The following is an 18,430-nucleotide window of genomic DNA, read 5'->3' as shown; positions in this document are numbered from 1 at the left end:
TATTTTAAATTCTTGTCCAACCTGTTCTCAAATTAATTCCCCTCATTTACAAGCTGGAACCGTTCCCAGGGGAACAGGTCCCAATGCCTTATGGCAAATGAATATCACTATTGTCCCTGAATGTAGAACTCTCAAACACATCCATGTTTCCATTGACACTTACTCTTCTGCCTCGTGGGCCACAGCCTCAGCAGGAGAACGGTCTCATCATGTTATCACTCATTTTTTACAAATGTTTGCAGTACTGGTTGCTCCTGCCACCATAAAAACTGACAACACTCCAGTTTACCTTTCTTGTATGCTAAGAAAATTCTTTCAGTTATATGATGTCACTCATAAAACAGGCATTCCTTACAATTCTACAGGTCAAGCTCTAATTGAACATCGTCATCTTACTCTTAAGCATTATTTATTAAAACAAAAAGGGGATCACTCCCTGATATGATAAAATTAACTGCAAACCAATGATTAATGCATACCTTACATATCCTTAATTTTGATCTTTTAAAGAGTGATGGATGATCAGCTATGGAGGTACATTTTTCTGATAATATTTCTTTTTCTAAAGCAACAGCAGTTTCTGTGTGGTGAGTTCCAACAGGTTCTTCACAATAGTATAAAGGTCATATCAAAGTGTGGGCAAAGGGGTTGTTTGTGTTTATACAGAGGATCAAAGCCTAATTTGGCTACCCAGAAATGAATCAAGATACGATCTGAAGAGGAACTTCCAACATCAGCATCCTCCGGAAGAGTCATTTCAGAAGATGACCATCAAAAAATTTTGACAAAGACCTGTACATCAGACACAGAAAGTTGAAATATCCACTTGTGTGACCCCCCAAAAGATAACCCCTTTGTTTTCATTCATGATAATGGCACTTAGGCATGTACACACTACACAGGCTTGCATTATAATGGCAAGCGTAGAGAGCCACCCCTACTTAGGCCAGGGTGTGGTTCTTTATTGTTTATCTACCTGCTCTACTCCCGTGGGCCCTATAGTATGGAAAAAGAATGGTGAAGAAATATATAGACAAAAGAATGGAGGAAAACTTGGATGGTATAATGTTACTGATCAGTCTGTTAGAGATAATAATCATTATGATATTTATAAGGCAGTTTTGACTTAAGAAGATACTGGCAATTATACCTGCGAGAAGTTCGAAAGCAAACTCTTGACATGTTATATTAAAGTAGTTGTGTGTATTTAAATATATCACTCATTCCAGGAAATAATTTCTCCTCACCTAACTTGTGGTTACACCTCGCTAGCCAAGGATTGCAGAAGTCATCTTTTTGTGTGGCAGGAGATTCCTCTATCAATGGACAAAGAAGAATTTAATAGGCATAGGACCTCCTCTTATGGTATTTACTAACATATCAGGCATAAATATTACTCTTCCTCCTAAGACTCTCACTTCTGATGCTCAATTAAATTTACCTGTTAGTACTACTATAATCACTGTCTGTATATGTATTAATTGTACTCATGTACCCTCTTATAACTCTAGATAGAATCAATGTAACATGGTCTTCTGCACACAGACTCCCAAATGGTTGGGTATCTTTGTGTAAATCTTCACATTATCGAGGTGTTTGTGGTGTGGGATGCATTCTTTCTGCTCTAATAGATCATCCTGGAAATAATCACAAAGGATTTCTCCAAGCTCTGCCGCGTGATTGTGACGACAGCTTGAAACTTAGATCCCACCTCTGTTGCAGCTGCTGCTGCATTCCTCCTGCCGGTTCCTGGACTTGTTGGTGGAATGCAAAATGAAGTATCTAAGCTGGCCTGTGTGTACAGTAAGACAACGAATTTGACTGTTTCCACATTATTCTGAACTCAATCAAGAATTGGGGCAAGTGCAAATAGCAGTGCTCCAGAATCGTGCTACTATCGACTGTCTGCTGTTAAAAGAACCTATGAGATGTGAACAGTTTCCAGGAATGTGTTGTTTTAATTTGTCTGACTTCTCTCAAACCATTCAAAATCAACTAGACAATATTCATAATATTATTAATAAGTTCTCACAAATGCCTGAGTTACCTAACTGGTTTTCTTGGTTTCATTGGATATGGCCCGTAATTGTAGGTCTGCTTTTCTTATGTATCTGTATTCCTATTCTGTTAATGTGTGTACGTAATTAAGTGAGTTCTTTGTTAAAACCTATACAAGCTTACGTTACTCTACAAGAAGTTATGTCAAAGAAATAATCAATCTTCTCATATTTTCTTCTGTTTGCTACTTCTATAGCTTTTCTTCTTCCTTCCTAAATATAGCCCTTTCCTAGAATTTGTGCCTCATACTTAGAATTACCGTGTATCACAATCCTTCCACCTGGTAAAGATACCTCAAGACAGGTGCTGGGCATAGAAGCCATGGGGCATAAATTTTCAAAGAAGTAAAAAGCTAACATCTCTCTCACTTACTAACTTTACATCTCCCTGTATGGCCCTGGAAAATGGCTGGTTAGCCAGAGACGGGTAAGATTCCTCAAGAGAGGAACAACCTAAGATAGGCACAGTCGCAGAGGGGCCCTCAGGTGAGAAATTGGGGGTCAACAGAGGTGAGGCTTAGAACCTCACCCCCCAGTTTGGAGAAATCTTCTGCACCCATGGCTGTTTCGTTGCCCTTGTCCAGCTCGGACCAATACCTAGTCTACAAGCACAGACCTGACCACCTACAATTGCCTTCCTACTGCACTAAAATCTACTTTGCATCTTTATTTTACATCATGAGATTTAAAAGATAGATTGTCTTTTATGAAAAAGTAACTGTATTGAAAAGCTTTCTATTAGAAACTGTCTACTTGCTACACTCTTTATTATGTCTACCTAAACTTAAACATTTTATTAAAAAAATAAGGGAGAAATGTGGGATAAATATATAAATCAAGCATAGAAATCAAATGTACAATCACATATGACTTGATTATTTTTCCTGTAATTCTTGATGTGTGATCAAGAACAGAACAATCAAGACCAAAACAGCTTCTATGACGCGACTGCCCTCTCATGTTGTCTTACTTAGTATTTTTGAGAACGTTATGCCCCAGAAGACCGGAGGCTGCCTGGGAACTGAGCACAAATTTGCAAAGTGATTGTGTGCTGAGCTGTCACTCGAACCCCTGCAGAGATGTTAAAGTTTACTTGCTCAATAAATATGAGGAGTGCCTTCTCGGTGTTCCTCTTGCACTGTTACGCCTTGAGTCCCCTGGCAGGTCCTTTCAGATCATCAGCATTTCATTGTGTTTCCCCCCAAATCTGTGGGTCATAGGCAGGGAGGAGGCGACACCGCTTTACATCACATCCAGCATAAAAAGACTCAGATTTAACTGTTTCTTTAACCTTGTCTTCATTTCCCATGTCATGTAAAAGTTGTATGAAATAAATTTGTATGCTTTTCTCTTAATCTGTCTTTTGTTACAGGGCCCTGAGCCAAGAACTTAGAAGATTAGAGGAAAAAGATATTCTTCCTCCCCATCGTCACAACAGACTGTGGCCTGTCCTCCCAGCTCCGGCATCAGTTGAGAGTTTAGGCTCTCGGTCTGAAACCTGGCTTCACCACTACCTGTATTCCTTCGTGTCTCTGGGCCTCTATGTCCTTGTCTATAAAATGGGGGTAATAGTTGTACTTACCTCATGGGTTGGTGTGAAGATGAACTGCAATGATGTGGTGCCTGCTGTACAGTAAGCACTCACTGAAGACGAGCTGTTATTATGATTATCATTATAATTAACTGTCACTCCAAGGCTGGATGCCTGAGTGTTTCCACACACACAGAAAGAGTTTTTCTGTAAGCTGGGCCAACCTAAAGCCAGGATTCTGTAGCTCAAAGCCCTGCCCAGCTCTGAGGTCTATTCCTGGCCACGCATCAGCCTTGTGGATCCACCCAAAAAGAGGCACCTGGTGAACTGAGCCTAGAGATTCAGAACCCAGGGCCGGCGTAGGGGCTGGAGCCTGGGGTACCTGCCTCCCGTAGGACTCTCAGATGATGGCCCGAATTTTCATATGTCCTCTGCTCTATCATCACACCCATTAGCCTCTTACTAGCCACCTGTACTCAGCCTGCTTCTGTTCTGTTATTTAAATATATTTATTTTGTAAATGAAAACATAACTAGAAAATCTTTACTACCTGCCAGCAATAGAGGTCAAACAGTAAAGTGGAGACAGCACTACCGGCAAGCCCAGCTGGATACTTGGCCTCTCTAAGCGAGTCCTTGATTTGCAAATGTCAGGAAGGTGTTAAAGGCTTACTAACCCCGACCAGAGCTCTTCTTCTGGACCCAGTTGCAGGGAAGGGAGGAGGAGAGAAAAGGAAATAATGTCCTCACGCTGGGAAGCATTGGGTGATGCAGGCCCAGGACACACCTGTTTGGGGGATGTGGGGGGGCTTAGGGCAGAGTGTGGGATGTGGGCTCCAGAGGCCCTAGGTGGGGGATCCCCAAGATATCCCCCGGCAGGATCCTGGGCCTCCCGGACCTCCAGGACAAGGACCCACTCACCCAGCCCTGGTGACCAGCCTGCCCAGTGTGAGAACAGACGTTGTGCCCCTTGTGTCCCCCAGGGTCCCTGCCCTCACCCAGCAGCACCCCTTTCTCCTTCTGCCCAGAAGCAGGCTACCCTTCATCCCTCCCGAGTCAGGGATCCTGAGCTGCCACTCACTCCACAGGGGGTCTCAAGTCTCCAGCTGGGACCTTCTTTCCCCGCCCCTCCCTGAGGTATTTCTGGCTCCAAGAGGAGAAGAAAGTCCTGAAACCCGAGGAGAAGCCATCCTCAGTGACACGCCTGGAGATGTGCATTAATAGAAGCCTCCCTCAGGCCCCTGACATGCCTGGGCAGCTGCTCAGCCCCAGCCAGTGTCCCTCAGCCCCAGGGCCAGCCCACTCTGGCTCAGCCGGCCACACTAAACTTAGCTCCCACCCTTCCACCCTACTCAAGAACCCCTGCCACCACCCTGGCCCAGCTGCCTCCTGCCCTGGGAGACACTGCCGCCGGACCCCGCCCCAAACACCCACTCCTGGGCAGCCACCATGTCCCAGAGCAAAGCACCGAAGGTCCGAGCCACGCTCTTCTGCATCCTGGTGGGCATCGTGCTGGCCGTGGTGGCCGTGGTGACCGACCACTGGGCCGTGCTGAGCCCCGAGGTGGGGCAGCACAATGCCACCTGCGAGGCGGCCCACTTCGGCCTCTGGCGGATTTGCATCAAGCGTCTGTTCGTGAGCAGCAGCCGGGACAAGAGCTGTGGACCCATCAGCCTGCCTGGGGGTAATGTACCCGCTCTCTGCCCCCCACCCCACTCCACCTCCTCCCCTTCCTTTCCCCCCCCGGAAAAGCTGCCCAAGGGAAAGAGGGCAGGTTCCCCTACCTCAGGACAGAACCACCACCCAGCCCCTGTGGACAGGGAAGAGGGTCCAGGTTTTTGGGTGATTGTGCTAGAGGCCAGAGCCCGGTTATAGGAAGGGGGCATTTCTGTGTTGCTGGCATGTGAAGTTTTTCATCCAGGGCCGAGGGAGGGATAAGAGGCTCGTGAACGAGGCCACGGATCTACCCAACGAGGGGCTTCCAGCCACTCTTCTGGCTGCTACTCCCCAGTAACCCAGCTCTACTCTCCCCACAAAGGCAGGCTGGGTGGCCTTATGTCCTCAGGCTGAGGGGACCGGAGGGGCTGGCCTCTTCATTCCCCAGCCTCCAGGCTGGATGTAGGTAGGACTGATCACAGAATTTACAGCACCCAGTGCAAAATGGAAATGCAGGCCTCCTGATATTTGTTTTTAAGAATTGCAAGATGGTGCCGCAAAGGATGACACCGAGCATGGGGCCCTTCCGGGTCCAGGGCCTTGAGGGCCTGCACAGGCCACACGTTTGTGAAGCAGGACCTGGCTGTAGGTGAGCCACCTGCCTTTCTGTCAGAACTGCCCATCCTTCTGTCCATCCTTCCTTAGCTCAGACCCCTGCAGAGTTGGGGGGGCATTTCCTTCTGCTGTAATTTAGGCACACTCCTCGATTTCCTACCATGTAACTGACCCACACACTGAAGGTGAGCTCCTTACCAAGAGCACCTGGTACCAGAGTGACTAGTCTGTTCTGCAAATGTGGAGCCTCTACATCCATAGCAAATAAGAGCACATGCTGAGGAAAGAGTCCTGTATGAAAAATCAGAGGCCTGGGTGCTAGTCGTGCATTGCCCATGATCCCCCAAATGACTATGGGGGTAGGAGGGGATAAAGCCCATTGCAGCCTCCACTTCCTTCCACAAAATATGGTACTTGGGCTCAGCAACACAAAGTCCCTTCCAGGGCTTGCAAACGTCACTCTGAGGTGGCAGCGGACCAGGGGGTGAAAGCAGCATCCCACTTGGTTTTCAGAATTATTCCCTCTGTTATCCAACTGGGGTGTACCTTGAACCCTGCCCTTCAAGGAAGTCAATGTTAAGCCTCCAAAGACCTTGCAGCCTGTGTGTGAGACAAAGGGGCCCAAATCCCATTTCCCCAGCTTCCCTCCTTCCTCTTCCTTCCCCTCCTGCTGGCTCCAGAAAACTGCTGCCTGGCTCGTCCCATTGGATACCCAGAAGATTCGTAAATCTCAGCTGTCTTGGAAACACCAAGTCCCAGGGCTGCCGGCTTTAACAGGCACGGACATGTGCTTGAAAGGTATCCCACAGCCCAGATGCCTACACCCCTCAGACTCTTCTGAGCACACCCACCACCAAATGCACCGTCTGGCCAGCTCCCCGTGGCAGGGCAGGGCAGGGCAGGGCAGATTCTCCAGGGAACATGCATGAGACTGCACTCTTAGGGCCCTGTCCACCTGTGCTCGAGGCATCTGCCTTTTAAAGTCTGGTGAGTTTACAGAACAGATGAACAGGGAGGTGAGGCGAATCTACACAAGGAAGAGGGAGATTAGCGGGAGGTTAGTGGACCGGCTGCAGGGAACCAGCAGGCATGGCTCAGCCTTGAGCCTGAGCAAAGTCTATTTCTGTATTTTCTTGTTTTGGCCCAGAGTGAATCATACCTCCCGTACTTACAAACACTGTCTTCCCTCAACAAGCTTCAGAAACGTGTTCGTGCCTTCTTCCCGACCCTTTCTCTGCAAGACAACATCTTTTTGCTTCCCCACCAACCCTTGTGCTCTGTGGAATTATTCTCTTCTGGAGAGAGGAATAGAGTTCATACATGTTCTTTCGATTATTATTAACAGCAGCAACACTAATAGTAATAGCGAACACAAATATAGCTCTATCTGCCAAATGTTGTTTTAAACATATATTAACTTGGAAGACATCAGAAAAAATTACAGAGTAAGAACCTCTAAAAAACTTTCCTTTCCATAAAAACAATGAGAACACTAGCAAAAAATGATCCGGATAAACTTTTGCAGAACTCTGGAAATTAACCAGTCTTGCAGCAATCCAGTAAGTGCTTTTTGAAGAAAAATGGGTGAATCTCAGTAAGAATGGCGAGCTTTGTGGTTTGACTTGCTCCATTCCTGTTCCTCTCTCCCCAGCTCTGTCACAGCCAGCAATCTCAGTGAAAACCAGCAGCCTAGAAGCCACCAGAGGGGACAGAATGGGGCTGGATCTTTTTCAAAGCTTCATTCTCAGAGAACTGTCATTTTTTGATCTGCTTGGTGATTCTCTGGAATTCCCCATTTGCAAGGCTGTCTTTATTTGATCTGACTCTGAGCTTATCCAACAGAAACAGTCTTTTTCGCAGGGGACTTTTGTCAAAAACAATTAGAAGCAATTATTTAATATCATTACTGCCTGAGGAAGTACGTAAGAGGACAAACAATAGGCTAACCAAAAAACTAGACAATGAGATGTCCATAGTTGGCTTTGAAAAACTCCAATATATTCTTGAGAGTTTAGAAGGCCATGTACATGCACAATGCTACATGCATGCACAGGAAGGACCTGAGAAGGCCCTAAACTCTCACCTTTAGCTCATCTTGAGGCTGTGGATAAAGCATAAATGTAGACTGCTTAGCTGAGCACTTAGCTCTCTGCTTAGCAAAGAACCCCCTCAGTAAAGACTGGGAGATGTACTGGTTCCAAGCATTTTAGGAAATCTCTGGGAGCTGACTGAGCAGAGATTTCAGGGGCCACACATGATACAGAATACAGACTTCACAAATTAATTCAGAAAAGTTACTAAACAAATAATAATAATAAGTAGCAATAGTAGCAAACCTTGGGAAAAGGTGGGAATCTGATTTCCAGAGTTGATGCATTATATTCTTTAAATTGTCCAGTTTTAAATTTCAATCTTAAATTAAAACACACACACACACACACACACACAGGGCATGCAAAGTACTGAAAAAAGTATAGCCCATACATAGATGGGAAAAAACAGTCAACAGATCCTTAAGGAAGTTAGAGATTGGGCTTACTAGACAAAGACTTTAAATCAGCTATTTTAGATACATTCAAAGAGCTAAAAAACACATGTCTAAAGACCTAAGGAGAGAATGATGTCTCATGAAATAGAATATATCAATAAAAAGAAATTATTTTAAAGGGTCCTAATAGAAATTTTGGAGTTAAGAAGAAACTGAAGTTAAGAAGTTAAGAAGTTAATTGAAATGTTAAATTCACTAGCAGGGTTCAACAACAGATCTGAACAGACAGAAGAAAGAATCAGTGAACTTGAAGGCAGGTCAGCTGAGATTAGCTGGTGTGAAGAACAGACAGGAAAAAAAAAAAGAATGATTAGAAATTAACAGAGCCTCAGAGATCTGTGGGGCAGTATCAAAAGTACCAACATATGCATGGTAGTCCAAAAATGAGAAGAGAGAAAGAGAAAGGAACAGGAAGGATATGTGAAAAATAATGTCCAGACAGTCCCCAAATTTGATGAAAAAGCATTAATCTATAACTCCATGAAGCTCAATGAAGTCCACAAAGAGTAAATCCACGCCTAGATACATCATAATTAAACTACTGAATGGTAAGACAGACAATCTTGTAAGCAGCCAGAGTGACCCATCACATACAAAGGTTTCTTAGTAATATTAACAGCCAATTTTTTTCCAGAAACCATGGAAGCCAGAAATCAGTGGAATAACATACATGTATAATCCATATATAAACTCATCTAATCCTCATAAAATCCTCTAAGAGGTTCATACTATCATTATCATCTCATTTTACAGATTAAAAAATGAGGTACAGAGAAGTTGAGTAATTTGACCAATGTCATACAGTTACAGGGCAGAGTAGCCAGGATTCATATCTCTAAAATTCACCTTCCTAGTTGTTATATTACACCACTTTACAGCAACCCAGTGAGAAAGCTCTCATTCTCCATGTGGCAAAATATAGAAAGATCAGAGTGGCTTTCCCAAGGCTAACTATATAACAAGCAGAGGTTCAACACCCAAGTCTGAAACCCAGAATCCCTCTGCCCTCCAGTCCCCAACTATATCCTCCACTGCACGTACAAACACAGCTGTTGACCCACGCAAACACACAGGAGGACAATTTTTGACATGACATGGTTTAGAGGAAGTTGGCCCAGGAGCTGGTGCAATAGAGAAGACTTTTTCAAGGTCTCGTTCAGCCATAGGATGCTGGAGGCTCTATGTTTACGGCTTTTCCACTGACCCAGAAAGTCTCAGAATGACTGTCATGCACAAGGTCAACACAGAGGGTAAATTCCAATGCCTCTAGAATGAGAGTAGGGGCTTCCCTACTGGCTCAGAGAGGCTGTCTCTCCGAAAGCCCAAGTGAACCCCCTGAAGGGTCATCCCCTGCCCTTGGGCTGGGTGCAATGTTGTTTCTTTCAGGCTCTAGCCTCTTCAGGGCAGGGCAGCAGCCTGCTCCAGTGCCCCATTTCCCTAATAGTCCATCTGCTCTTCCAGTACTTGGTGCACGGACTGGATCATATGAAAGAACATGATACCACTGACCCAGGAACTTCAGCGGCTCCCTTTCCCAGCCTCATGAGCCCTTGCTGAAGACCCATGTCATACCTAGACCTTTCCCCCACTGAAGAGCAATGCTCTGAAGCTCTGGGGTCAGGTCTTGGGGTTTCTCCAACCTATTTTATAAAAGTCTTCAATCAGAGGGGTTGGGGGACACAAGGCACAGAGAAACCACTGTTGGGAGCATTAAGAACTTCCTTTGCAAAAAGGGTAAAGACAATCCTGGCATTGATACAAGAAACAAATGGGTGAAACATTTCTTCCAACCCTAAAGCACTAGTCCCCTTGGTTTTGTGCAAATCAACAAAGTATTTTTTAGTCTATTAAAGTCTGCATCACCAGCACGGGCTACATGGATCATTCTCAGTGATAACCCAGAGGCACCCCCTAATCATACAACAATCAATCTGTATTAACTCAAGTTCAGCTTGGCATTAAATGTACCTTCTGTTCTAGTTCTTTGAAATTGGCACCATTAGATATGGTTTGGTATAGGTAGTGACTCCCTTAACCAGCATATTTGCTTAGCCAGAAACACCAACCCTAGTCAAGCCCGACAGCCGAGTTCATCATATTTTTAAGGAATAACACACTTAAAGTTTTAAGGCCGCTGAGTCTATGGCTATTCATGGGAGACATTTCTGAAATACAGGAAAATAGAAAAACAAATATCGACATTACTGTGAGCCATTTGCAGAGACAAAGGAGACTGGAGGAAGCTCAGATTCCTGATTGTGGTCCCAGAGCATCACCTTGGCATTGGTATTTTCAGGGTCTTGTTCTAAAGCACTTGCTTCTTCTACCCAACGAAGAGGCCAGAGCCTATCGAGGCAGAGCTGCAAGTTCTGAACTTTGTGTGGTTGTCATGGTGGGGTCGGGGGCATGAAGGGGCATCGGAGAGGCAAGAAGGCCCAGAATCTACATGGCCCGCACAGAACTGCCCTCTCCTGCAAACCCCGCACCCATGACTAAGTGACCCCCCAGGGCCCATCTCAGAAGTCCTTCCTTTCCAAGGGGTCCTTGATGCTCAGTTTATCCAGACGCCACCCAGATCAAGGAGTGGGGCTGAGGTCTGCCCATCTCAGCAAGACCCTGGGCCGTTCTTGAGCGACACTGGCAAAGGCCCAGCTTGATTTGTCCTGAGTGAGCACCTTGTTGGTGCTGAGGCCTAGGTCTGCCATGCCCTGCCCCTGCCAGGTCCACCATGACCACGGAGGGGCTTGTGATCTCCCGTGGGCAGCAATGGGGCCCTGGAGCAGATGATCCTCCTGGGTTCAGGGCAGAAGACATGGGCCTTCTTCATGTGCTATGTCCAAGAGAGGGGACAGGATTGGCCTAAGTTCTCAAGCCCCAAGTTCAGCCACAGCAGAGAGAAGCTGAGACTTCCAGATGCCCTGCGTGGGAAGCCCACCCACTGGGTGCCCCTGTCCCCGACATGTGAGAGCATTTCACAGGGAGGGGAGGGAGTAAAACATTATACCTGAGACACTAAAGGGAAAAATGTCCCCCAACCCAGAATCACAGGCTGGCTTCCCCAAACATGCAGCCTCCCGCTGTGGCCTGAGCTAAAGGGTCTTCATGCAGTCACCTGATGGCTAAGCAGTTTGTCCAGAAGGGAGCCTGGTGTTTATCTGGTAGGGGCTGACAACCCAAAGACAGCCTATGCTGGAGCAGCCTCAGCAACCCAGCACGGCCAAACAGCTGAGCGTTGGCCAGATTCGCACGGGCCTGTATCACTCGGCCTCGGCTCCACAGGCTTTTCCCTCACAGATTACGAACAGTCAGGGAGGCAGCTGACCGTGAAATACACTTGAATCCAGTCAATTCTTTATAGAGGATTTTCAATGACAACTGAAATTGACCCTTAAAGCATAAAACAGAAATGTTCCTTTGTCCCGAGGGAGATACATGGAGACTTGTCACATAGCATGAGACATTCTGAAGCAGCGATTCAAGAGAATCTATAGCTAATAATCTAACAAATCTAAGAGGGCTGCACTATGCTTTAAAATAGCACCGGAAGCTGTGAGAGAGAAAAGAGCAGCAGCAGTTCTGACATCACCACTGGAGTCAGGCACCCCAGGTAACTCAGTTCAAAAGGAAAGTGATTTAAATATAGAACTCAAAGAGAAGGCTGTTTACTTTGCAGAACGTTTACTGCTGCTAAACCAGCCTCGGTCCCCCGGTCATTTTCTTCCTCGACCGTGGGAGTGGCGGTAACCCTGATGTTGGGGGAAGGGAGAAAGAGGGGGAGACCACAGGCTTAAGTCGCAATAAGATGATTCAGGTCAGATAGAGGAAAGCCTGCATCCCAACAAAAGCTATGGCTTTGGCAGGTCCTCGGGTGCATTTCCTAAAGAAACTAGGCATCAACAGCCTCGTGATAATTTAAATGTAGCCTGAAAGTGAAGAAATGAATGTACAAATGAGAAGCCAGCTAAACTAGGGGCAGAGGTGTTTCCTATAGAAGGTCATGGACCCACTGGAAAAAGAAATCAGTGAAGGGCCTCGCACAAACCGAAAAGCGACCTGATTGAGTTTTTTAAAAGAAACAAAATAATATAACCCATTCATCCACTCCCTAAAAAAGGAATAAAGAATATTAAACCACATTCAAGGAGCAATAAGACTATCCTTTGATTTCATGGTATGTCTAGTTATAAGAGAGATTAGAGGAGAAAAATGGAAGAGAAATTACACCCAAAATTATGTTAAAATCAGCATGAATTTCTTTGTTCTAAGCCCTTCCTCTGACCCCACCATCAAGTCCAGGATTTTGCTCCTGCTGTCCACAGATCTTCTGTGGCTTTTCTGACACCTACCAGGCCGGCCACACAGCTCACCGTGGGAAGTACTGTCTGGGCTGCCTGTGGGGCAGCCAGAGCCTCTGGGTCTATAGCAGGTGACGAGGGTCCAAAGAAATGACATGATGGCCACATTTGGCCCTTGAATGGAGGCTCTCTACCCTGCACCCAAGTCCATCTTACAGCCCACTCAGAAATCCCTTTGTGAGGCATCCTAAGGGGCCTGGAGCAGGGCTTCCTAACCCAGCTGAGCAGCAGCATCTTCTGGAGAGCTTGTGAAACACGCTGCTTACTTGCCACATCACACCCAGTGAGGCAGGGCAGGCCTGGAGGCTGACGAGGAACACAGCCCAAGACTTTGAAGGGGTCCAAGGTTTCTCAACTTCAGCATTTTGGGGCTGGATAGTTCTATGTTGTAGGGGACTGTCCTGTGCTTGTAGGATGTTTATTGAATCCCTGGCCTCTAACTACTAGATGCCAGTGGCTCCCATGCCCAGCTGTGACACCAAAAAATGTCTCCAGACATTGCCCAATGTCCCCTGAGGGCAGAATCAGCCATAGCCCAGAACCATTTGTTGACCACATATCCTATACCCCATGACAAATGAGTTGAGCCTTGGGCCTCACTTACCCCATCTGCCTAGTGGGCTTAGCATCCACAGTGCTGTCTGCCCCCTCGACTGGGTCAGCCTTAGCCCCCTGAAGATCTCCAGGCCTGTTATGCAACCCCCTCACCCTACTGAAATTCTGGCGTAAGGATCAAAGAAAAATGTTTGTTTCAGCCCAGACTCCACGTTTAGGGAAGAGTGAGCCAGCCAGAAGCCCCCTTCCTGACTACGCTGGAAGGACTGCACCTGCCCTCTCTTGGCCGAGCCTCTGTCCCTGCGACAATTCCTTTCCCTCAACTCATAGGCTGTCTTCTTCTTTTACAGAGAAAAACTGTTCCTACTTTAGGCATTTTAACCCAGGAGAGAGCTCAGAGATCTTCGAAGTCACCACTCAGAAAGGTGAGCCCATGATGGAAAGCAGGGGGGGGAGGAAAAGTGCCTTCCGTCACACACCGCTGGGCCAGAAAATCATCTGGCACAAAAGCCCTGACTTCCGGGCTCTTGATTAAAAGCAGCCCCATCCCAACGCTATTTGAGCAGCACCTTGTCGCCCTCTGTGCTCGTCTCCAGGCACCTGAGCCCCATTCATCAGGGCCTGAGAGAGTTTGAAGAAGAGACATTTCCTGATGGGCTCCTAAATTGCAGAAGGGATACATTTTCCATCAGAGCCCAAGGGAGGCAGCTGTGACAGGCGCAGGAAAACGAACAACTACTCAAAAACCCTGTGATGGTTTTCAGGGCTGGTGGATCAGAGTCTGGGGAAGTGTCTGATTCCCTTCGCCACCACAAATCACTCTCCAAGGATCAGGAAAGCAGGGACATGGGGAGACACCTAAGGGTCCATGAGCATACCTGCCCTGGGATCCTCGTGGGAAGCATGGAGCTCAGGTGCACGCCCACTGTCGGGAGTGCCAACCTCCATCTGCACGTGGCGTGGCACATGCGCACATGCACTCACTTTGACAGATCCTTTCGTGCCCGTGCACACGCACTTTAGCAAACCTTTTCCCCTGTGCTATGCGTGCACTTGCACGTGCACACACACATACACACCCTGATAATCTCCCACGCTGTAACAAGCCACACTTCCAGAGGCTGCTTTGCAGTCCCAACACAGGTCACCACCCTCAGCCCAACTGCCACCTTCTGCCCTGTCACATGGAGAAGTTTTCTGCCCCAGGAAGGTCTCCAGCGTGAGCCTGCTTTCTTGGCCCCTGCGTCTGGGGGGAGGAAGCTGCAGCTTAGTTCCACCTGGCGGATGGAATCAGGTCATGTTGATATCCCGGCCCCACCTCTTACCTGCCAGGTGCCTTTGCAGCATTCATTTCATCTCTCGGGCCCTCAGTTTTCTCCCATGTGAAATGGGAATAAAAAGTGGTATTTCACTCACGTGACGGGAGGCACAGCCAGCCGGGACAGAGCACCCCGGGGCCCGGGCTGCTGCTGGGGTGCGGGGGTGCCAGCTCCGGCCCTTGTGTCCTAGAGTACAGCATCTCGGCCGCCGCCATCGCCATCTTCAGCCTCGGCTTCCAAATCATGGGCACCATCCTCGTGCTGCTGTCGTTCAGGAAGAAGCGGGATTACCTGCTGCGGCCTGCCTCCATGTTCTATGCCTTTGCAGGTAGAAGGGGGGCCCCCACCTGTGCGCCTGTGTGCGCGGGGCGGGGAGGATGCCCCGGGGAGGCCCCGACCCGCTCCCACGCCGGCCTGGGGATTTGAGTGGCTACGGGGAAATTCACAGGCTTCCCCGGGAGCAAGCTTGGTCCGGGCCTCCGCGCCTCGGGCTGGGCCGGAGGGGCGGATCTCGGCATTCTGTCCACTTCTCACAGAGACTTAATCTCGCGGCCCTGCCAGCAGTGCTACTGCTAACCAAATTTAAAATTAATTTAAAAATACTAACAAAAGAAGGAAGAAAGGCAGTCAGCTGGAGGGATGAGAGGGTGGGCGGCAGGCAGGCTGCTCTGATACCCGCAGCCTCCCCCCGGGGCCGGGCCGTCCCCGCGGCGCTCGCAGGCAGGCCTGGAGCGGAATCCGGGCCCGAGCGCCGCCCTGCCCGCAGGTCTCTGCATCTTTGTCTCGGTGGAGGTCATGCGGCAGTCGGTGAAGCGCATGATCGACAGCGAGCACACGGCGTGGATCGAGCACTCCTACTCCTGGTCCTTCGCCTGCGCCTGCGCCGCCTTTGTCCTCCTCTTCCTCGGCGGCCTCGCCCTCCTGCTCTTCTCCCTGCCTCGGATGCCCCAGAACCCCTGGGAGTCCTGCATGGACGCCGAGCCCGAGCACTAGCCCTCCTGGGGCCCACGGACCCTCCTCCGTGCACCCCCCTCGGGAAGCCGAGCCCAGCCCAGAAGTTCTAGAGAGGAGGCGGGGGCGTCACCTGCCCCACACCCACGCAGCTACTCCCCTTCTCTGAGCTTTTTGCTGGGCTCAGACAGGCTCCTCTGAGAATGAGCAAGTGGACATGATCCAGACCTGCCCGTCGAGCCAGGAAGGCAGGGCTAGCAGGTGCCCAGGGGTTGGGAGAGCCCGGCTTTCCATTGGGCTCCAACTGTCCCCCGCTTTCGGACCCCCCCTCCCTGCACCAGCTGTCTTTGATAGGCTGGCTCCCGTTGTCCTCTGTTAGCCGCAGAGGGACGCCCCGTGCTCACTTCCAGTTCTGGGCACTCCCCTGTGTACATAGCCAGCCCCTCTCCCCTTGTCCATGACTTTCCTGGTTGAGCTGAATAGCCCCTCCTTGGTTTTGAGGAGGCCTGAAAAACATTTTTTAACTGGATAGAATCTGACTGTGGTTTGAAATAAAAGTTCTTTGAAAACTTACTTTTTCCTGGTGCCTCGCATAGAAATTGCTTGGATTCCTGACCACAGTAGGCCACAGCCTCATCACCTGGAAGGAGAAAGCACAGGATGTCCCCCTGAAATGTTGAGGACTATTGTGGAGAGATGTAGGGCTCCGGAGAAAGGGGGTCCTGTTTACTAATGAGACTTGGAGGATTTGATTTCTGTCTGGTGTCTCTGGGCCCTGTGATTTACTCTGGGAGAAACCAGAGCCCATCTGACTAGGCAAGAGTGTTAAAAATAGGAAGGGTCATTTCCAGGGCGCCAGCAGGCTGGGCTGCCAAGTACTAACCCAGCACTCACACAGCACAGCCACAAGTGTTGTCTGCTTTCAGATGCGGGATTTTTGCTGCTGAGAACACCAGGAAGCAGGGCTTAGCAGTTAGACACTTAGGGCTACGCGGAGTGTCGAAATTTAAACTCTCCTACCTCCCAAATCCCTGCCGTACTCACCACCCCTCAGAAATGGCAAGTTGGACATAGCTGGCAGAAAGGATCTATGTGCTCCTTACCTTGAACATGCACTTCAAGGCCCTAGAGCGGGTTGCAAACTACAGCCCTTGGGGCAAACCTGGCTCTCTCCCTGTTGTTGTCCCGCCCATAAACTAAGAATGGTTTTCACCATTTTAATTGGTTTTTAAAAATTAAAAGAATATCTTATAACATCTGAAAATGATTTCTATTTCAGTGTCCATAATAAGTTTTATTGGAGCTGTCACAGATACACAAAGCCACCAAAGTGGTAAGGACAGATTTTAATCAGTAATTTACAACTGCCCATAGGGAAGAGTCCAGTATGAACTGGCCTCAGCTGACATTTATACAGAGGGAGAATGAGAGCGCAGGGAGGGGCGGCCTGGGCTCGGCAGAGTGAAAGAAGGGAAAGATTACAAAAAGCAGGGAGGGTAGAGTCAGCCCACGTGAGACCTGACTGGATTCGCTAACGGGCGCTTATCACAGTCGCTCCCACCCTCTCCCACGGCTGGGAGACTGGCCCTCTTCCCGTGCTGGCTGGGACAAAGAGCAAATTCTTCAGGCAGCCTTGAGCTTTCTCAGGCAAGTACTTTAAGGGGGGCTGGGGTCTTCCTAGGGACTCAGCCTTGAGCTGTTAGAAACTTGGTTAGTGTTTGTCCAAGTCTGTGTAGGCCAAGGTTGAACTGAGAAGAGGGCACAGAGCCTGCAGGCTAGAGTCTTGTCAGAACACAGCCACGCCCCTTCTATGGCTAATTCTGACTAGGACGGCAGTGTTAAGTAGTTGTGACAGAGACTGTCTGGCCTGCAAAGTCAGAAATATTTACTATTTGGCCCTTGTGGAAAGTCTGCTGACCTGTTTGGAGTAACTGTATACTCATCAGCCCACTTATTAACTGTAAAGTGAGGGGACAGACCCTTGTCCAGTCCGCTTGGGACAACTTAAAAGGAAGGAGGGTTACTCCCAAGGCATGTGGGTTGTGGCCTTGGTGGAACCTTGTGGAGATTCTCCTCTGATATCTCAGGGGTCTGGGCTGGGCCTGGAGGAGCAGCTGAGGAGCCCGGGGGGCGGACAGGGAGCGCAGCCCAGCCTGCTTCTGAGCCAGGGACAGAGAGAACATCCAGCCCATCATTATGAAATCAAAAAGGCCAAAGACAGCAGGGTGACATGCATGCAGGGTGATGAAGTCAAAGCATGGGGGCTGCAGAGAAGGGCAGGTGGCAGGTGAGACCCAGAGGAGGCTGCATGGCTCAATGTGGTCCCACGGCCAACAGGACAGTTCCACAGATGCAAAGAATATCCTGAGCACAAACTGTCTCCAAGTAGGAGAAGAGGAAAATGAAAGTCTGGGTCAGCCAGCAAGATGGGGCCACCGTTTACAAGCAGGAAGGGAGACAAATGACCTCATCCCACCAACGCTATTTCGGAGGCGAGTATTATTGTCATATTATTGCTTTTAGCAGAACTAGACATGTGCATATTATATTTTTCATGGATGGCTGTGTTTTTAGCACCAAAAACCACTTCTGAGTGGAATATGCACTGAACAGAATGCCCATGGCTTCCCAGAGTGTTAACTCTTTCAAGAGAGACATAGGTGTGCTGGGAACTGCTACGCAAAGGGGTTGTAAGGCTGGCCAGAGAGCTACACATCATTGCATCTGCTCCAGCCTCTGCTGTGCAGAAAAATGCAATGCAACAAAGCAAAATAGATCCTGACAACCGAGAAACAAAGAAATCAACCAAATCACCAAGGGAAAACATCTTTTCCTCCCTAGCCC

At 48.5% G+C, this 18,430-nt stretch overlaps 1 protein-coding gene across 2 annotated transcripts; it reads left to right on the top strand.

The window, feature by feature from the left end:
* Positions 1-4,868: 4,868 nt before the first annotated feature.
* On the top strand, positions 4,869-16,160 carry CACNG1 (calcium voltage-gated channel auxiliary subunit gamma 1). 2 transcript variants are annotated; one of them, XM_036996852.2, is made up of 4 exons: positions 4,869-5,271; positions 13,667-13,741; positions 14,826-14,963; positions 15,428-16,160. In XM_036996852.2, exons 1-4 carry the CDS (start codon positions 5,037-5,039, stop codon positions 15,697-15,699), a joined length of 720 nt encoding a protein of 239 aa, XP_036852747.2. In that variant the 5' UTR covers positions 4,869-5,036; the 3' UTR covers positions 15,700-16,160. The 2 variants fall into 2 exon arrangements, with proteins under 2 accessions (XP_036852747.2, XP_017508281.1); XM_017652792.3 differs by having other exon boundaries at positions 4,875-5,271; positions 15,402-16,160.
* Positions 16,161-18,430: the final 2,270 nt, after the last annotated feature.

The sequence above is a fragment of the Manis javanica genome, chromosome 4, assembly GCF_040802235.1.
Source record: "Manis javanica isolate MJ-LG chromosome 4, MJ_LKY, whole genome shotgun sequence".
NCBI classification, from domain to species: domain Eukaryota; kingdom Metazoa; phylum Chordata; class Mammalia; order Pholidota; family Manidae; genus Manis; species Manis javanica.
This window is presented reverse-complemented; position numbering and strand designations above follow the sequence as displayed.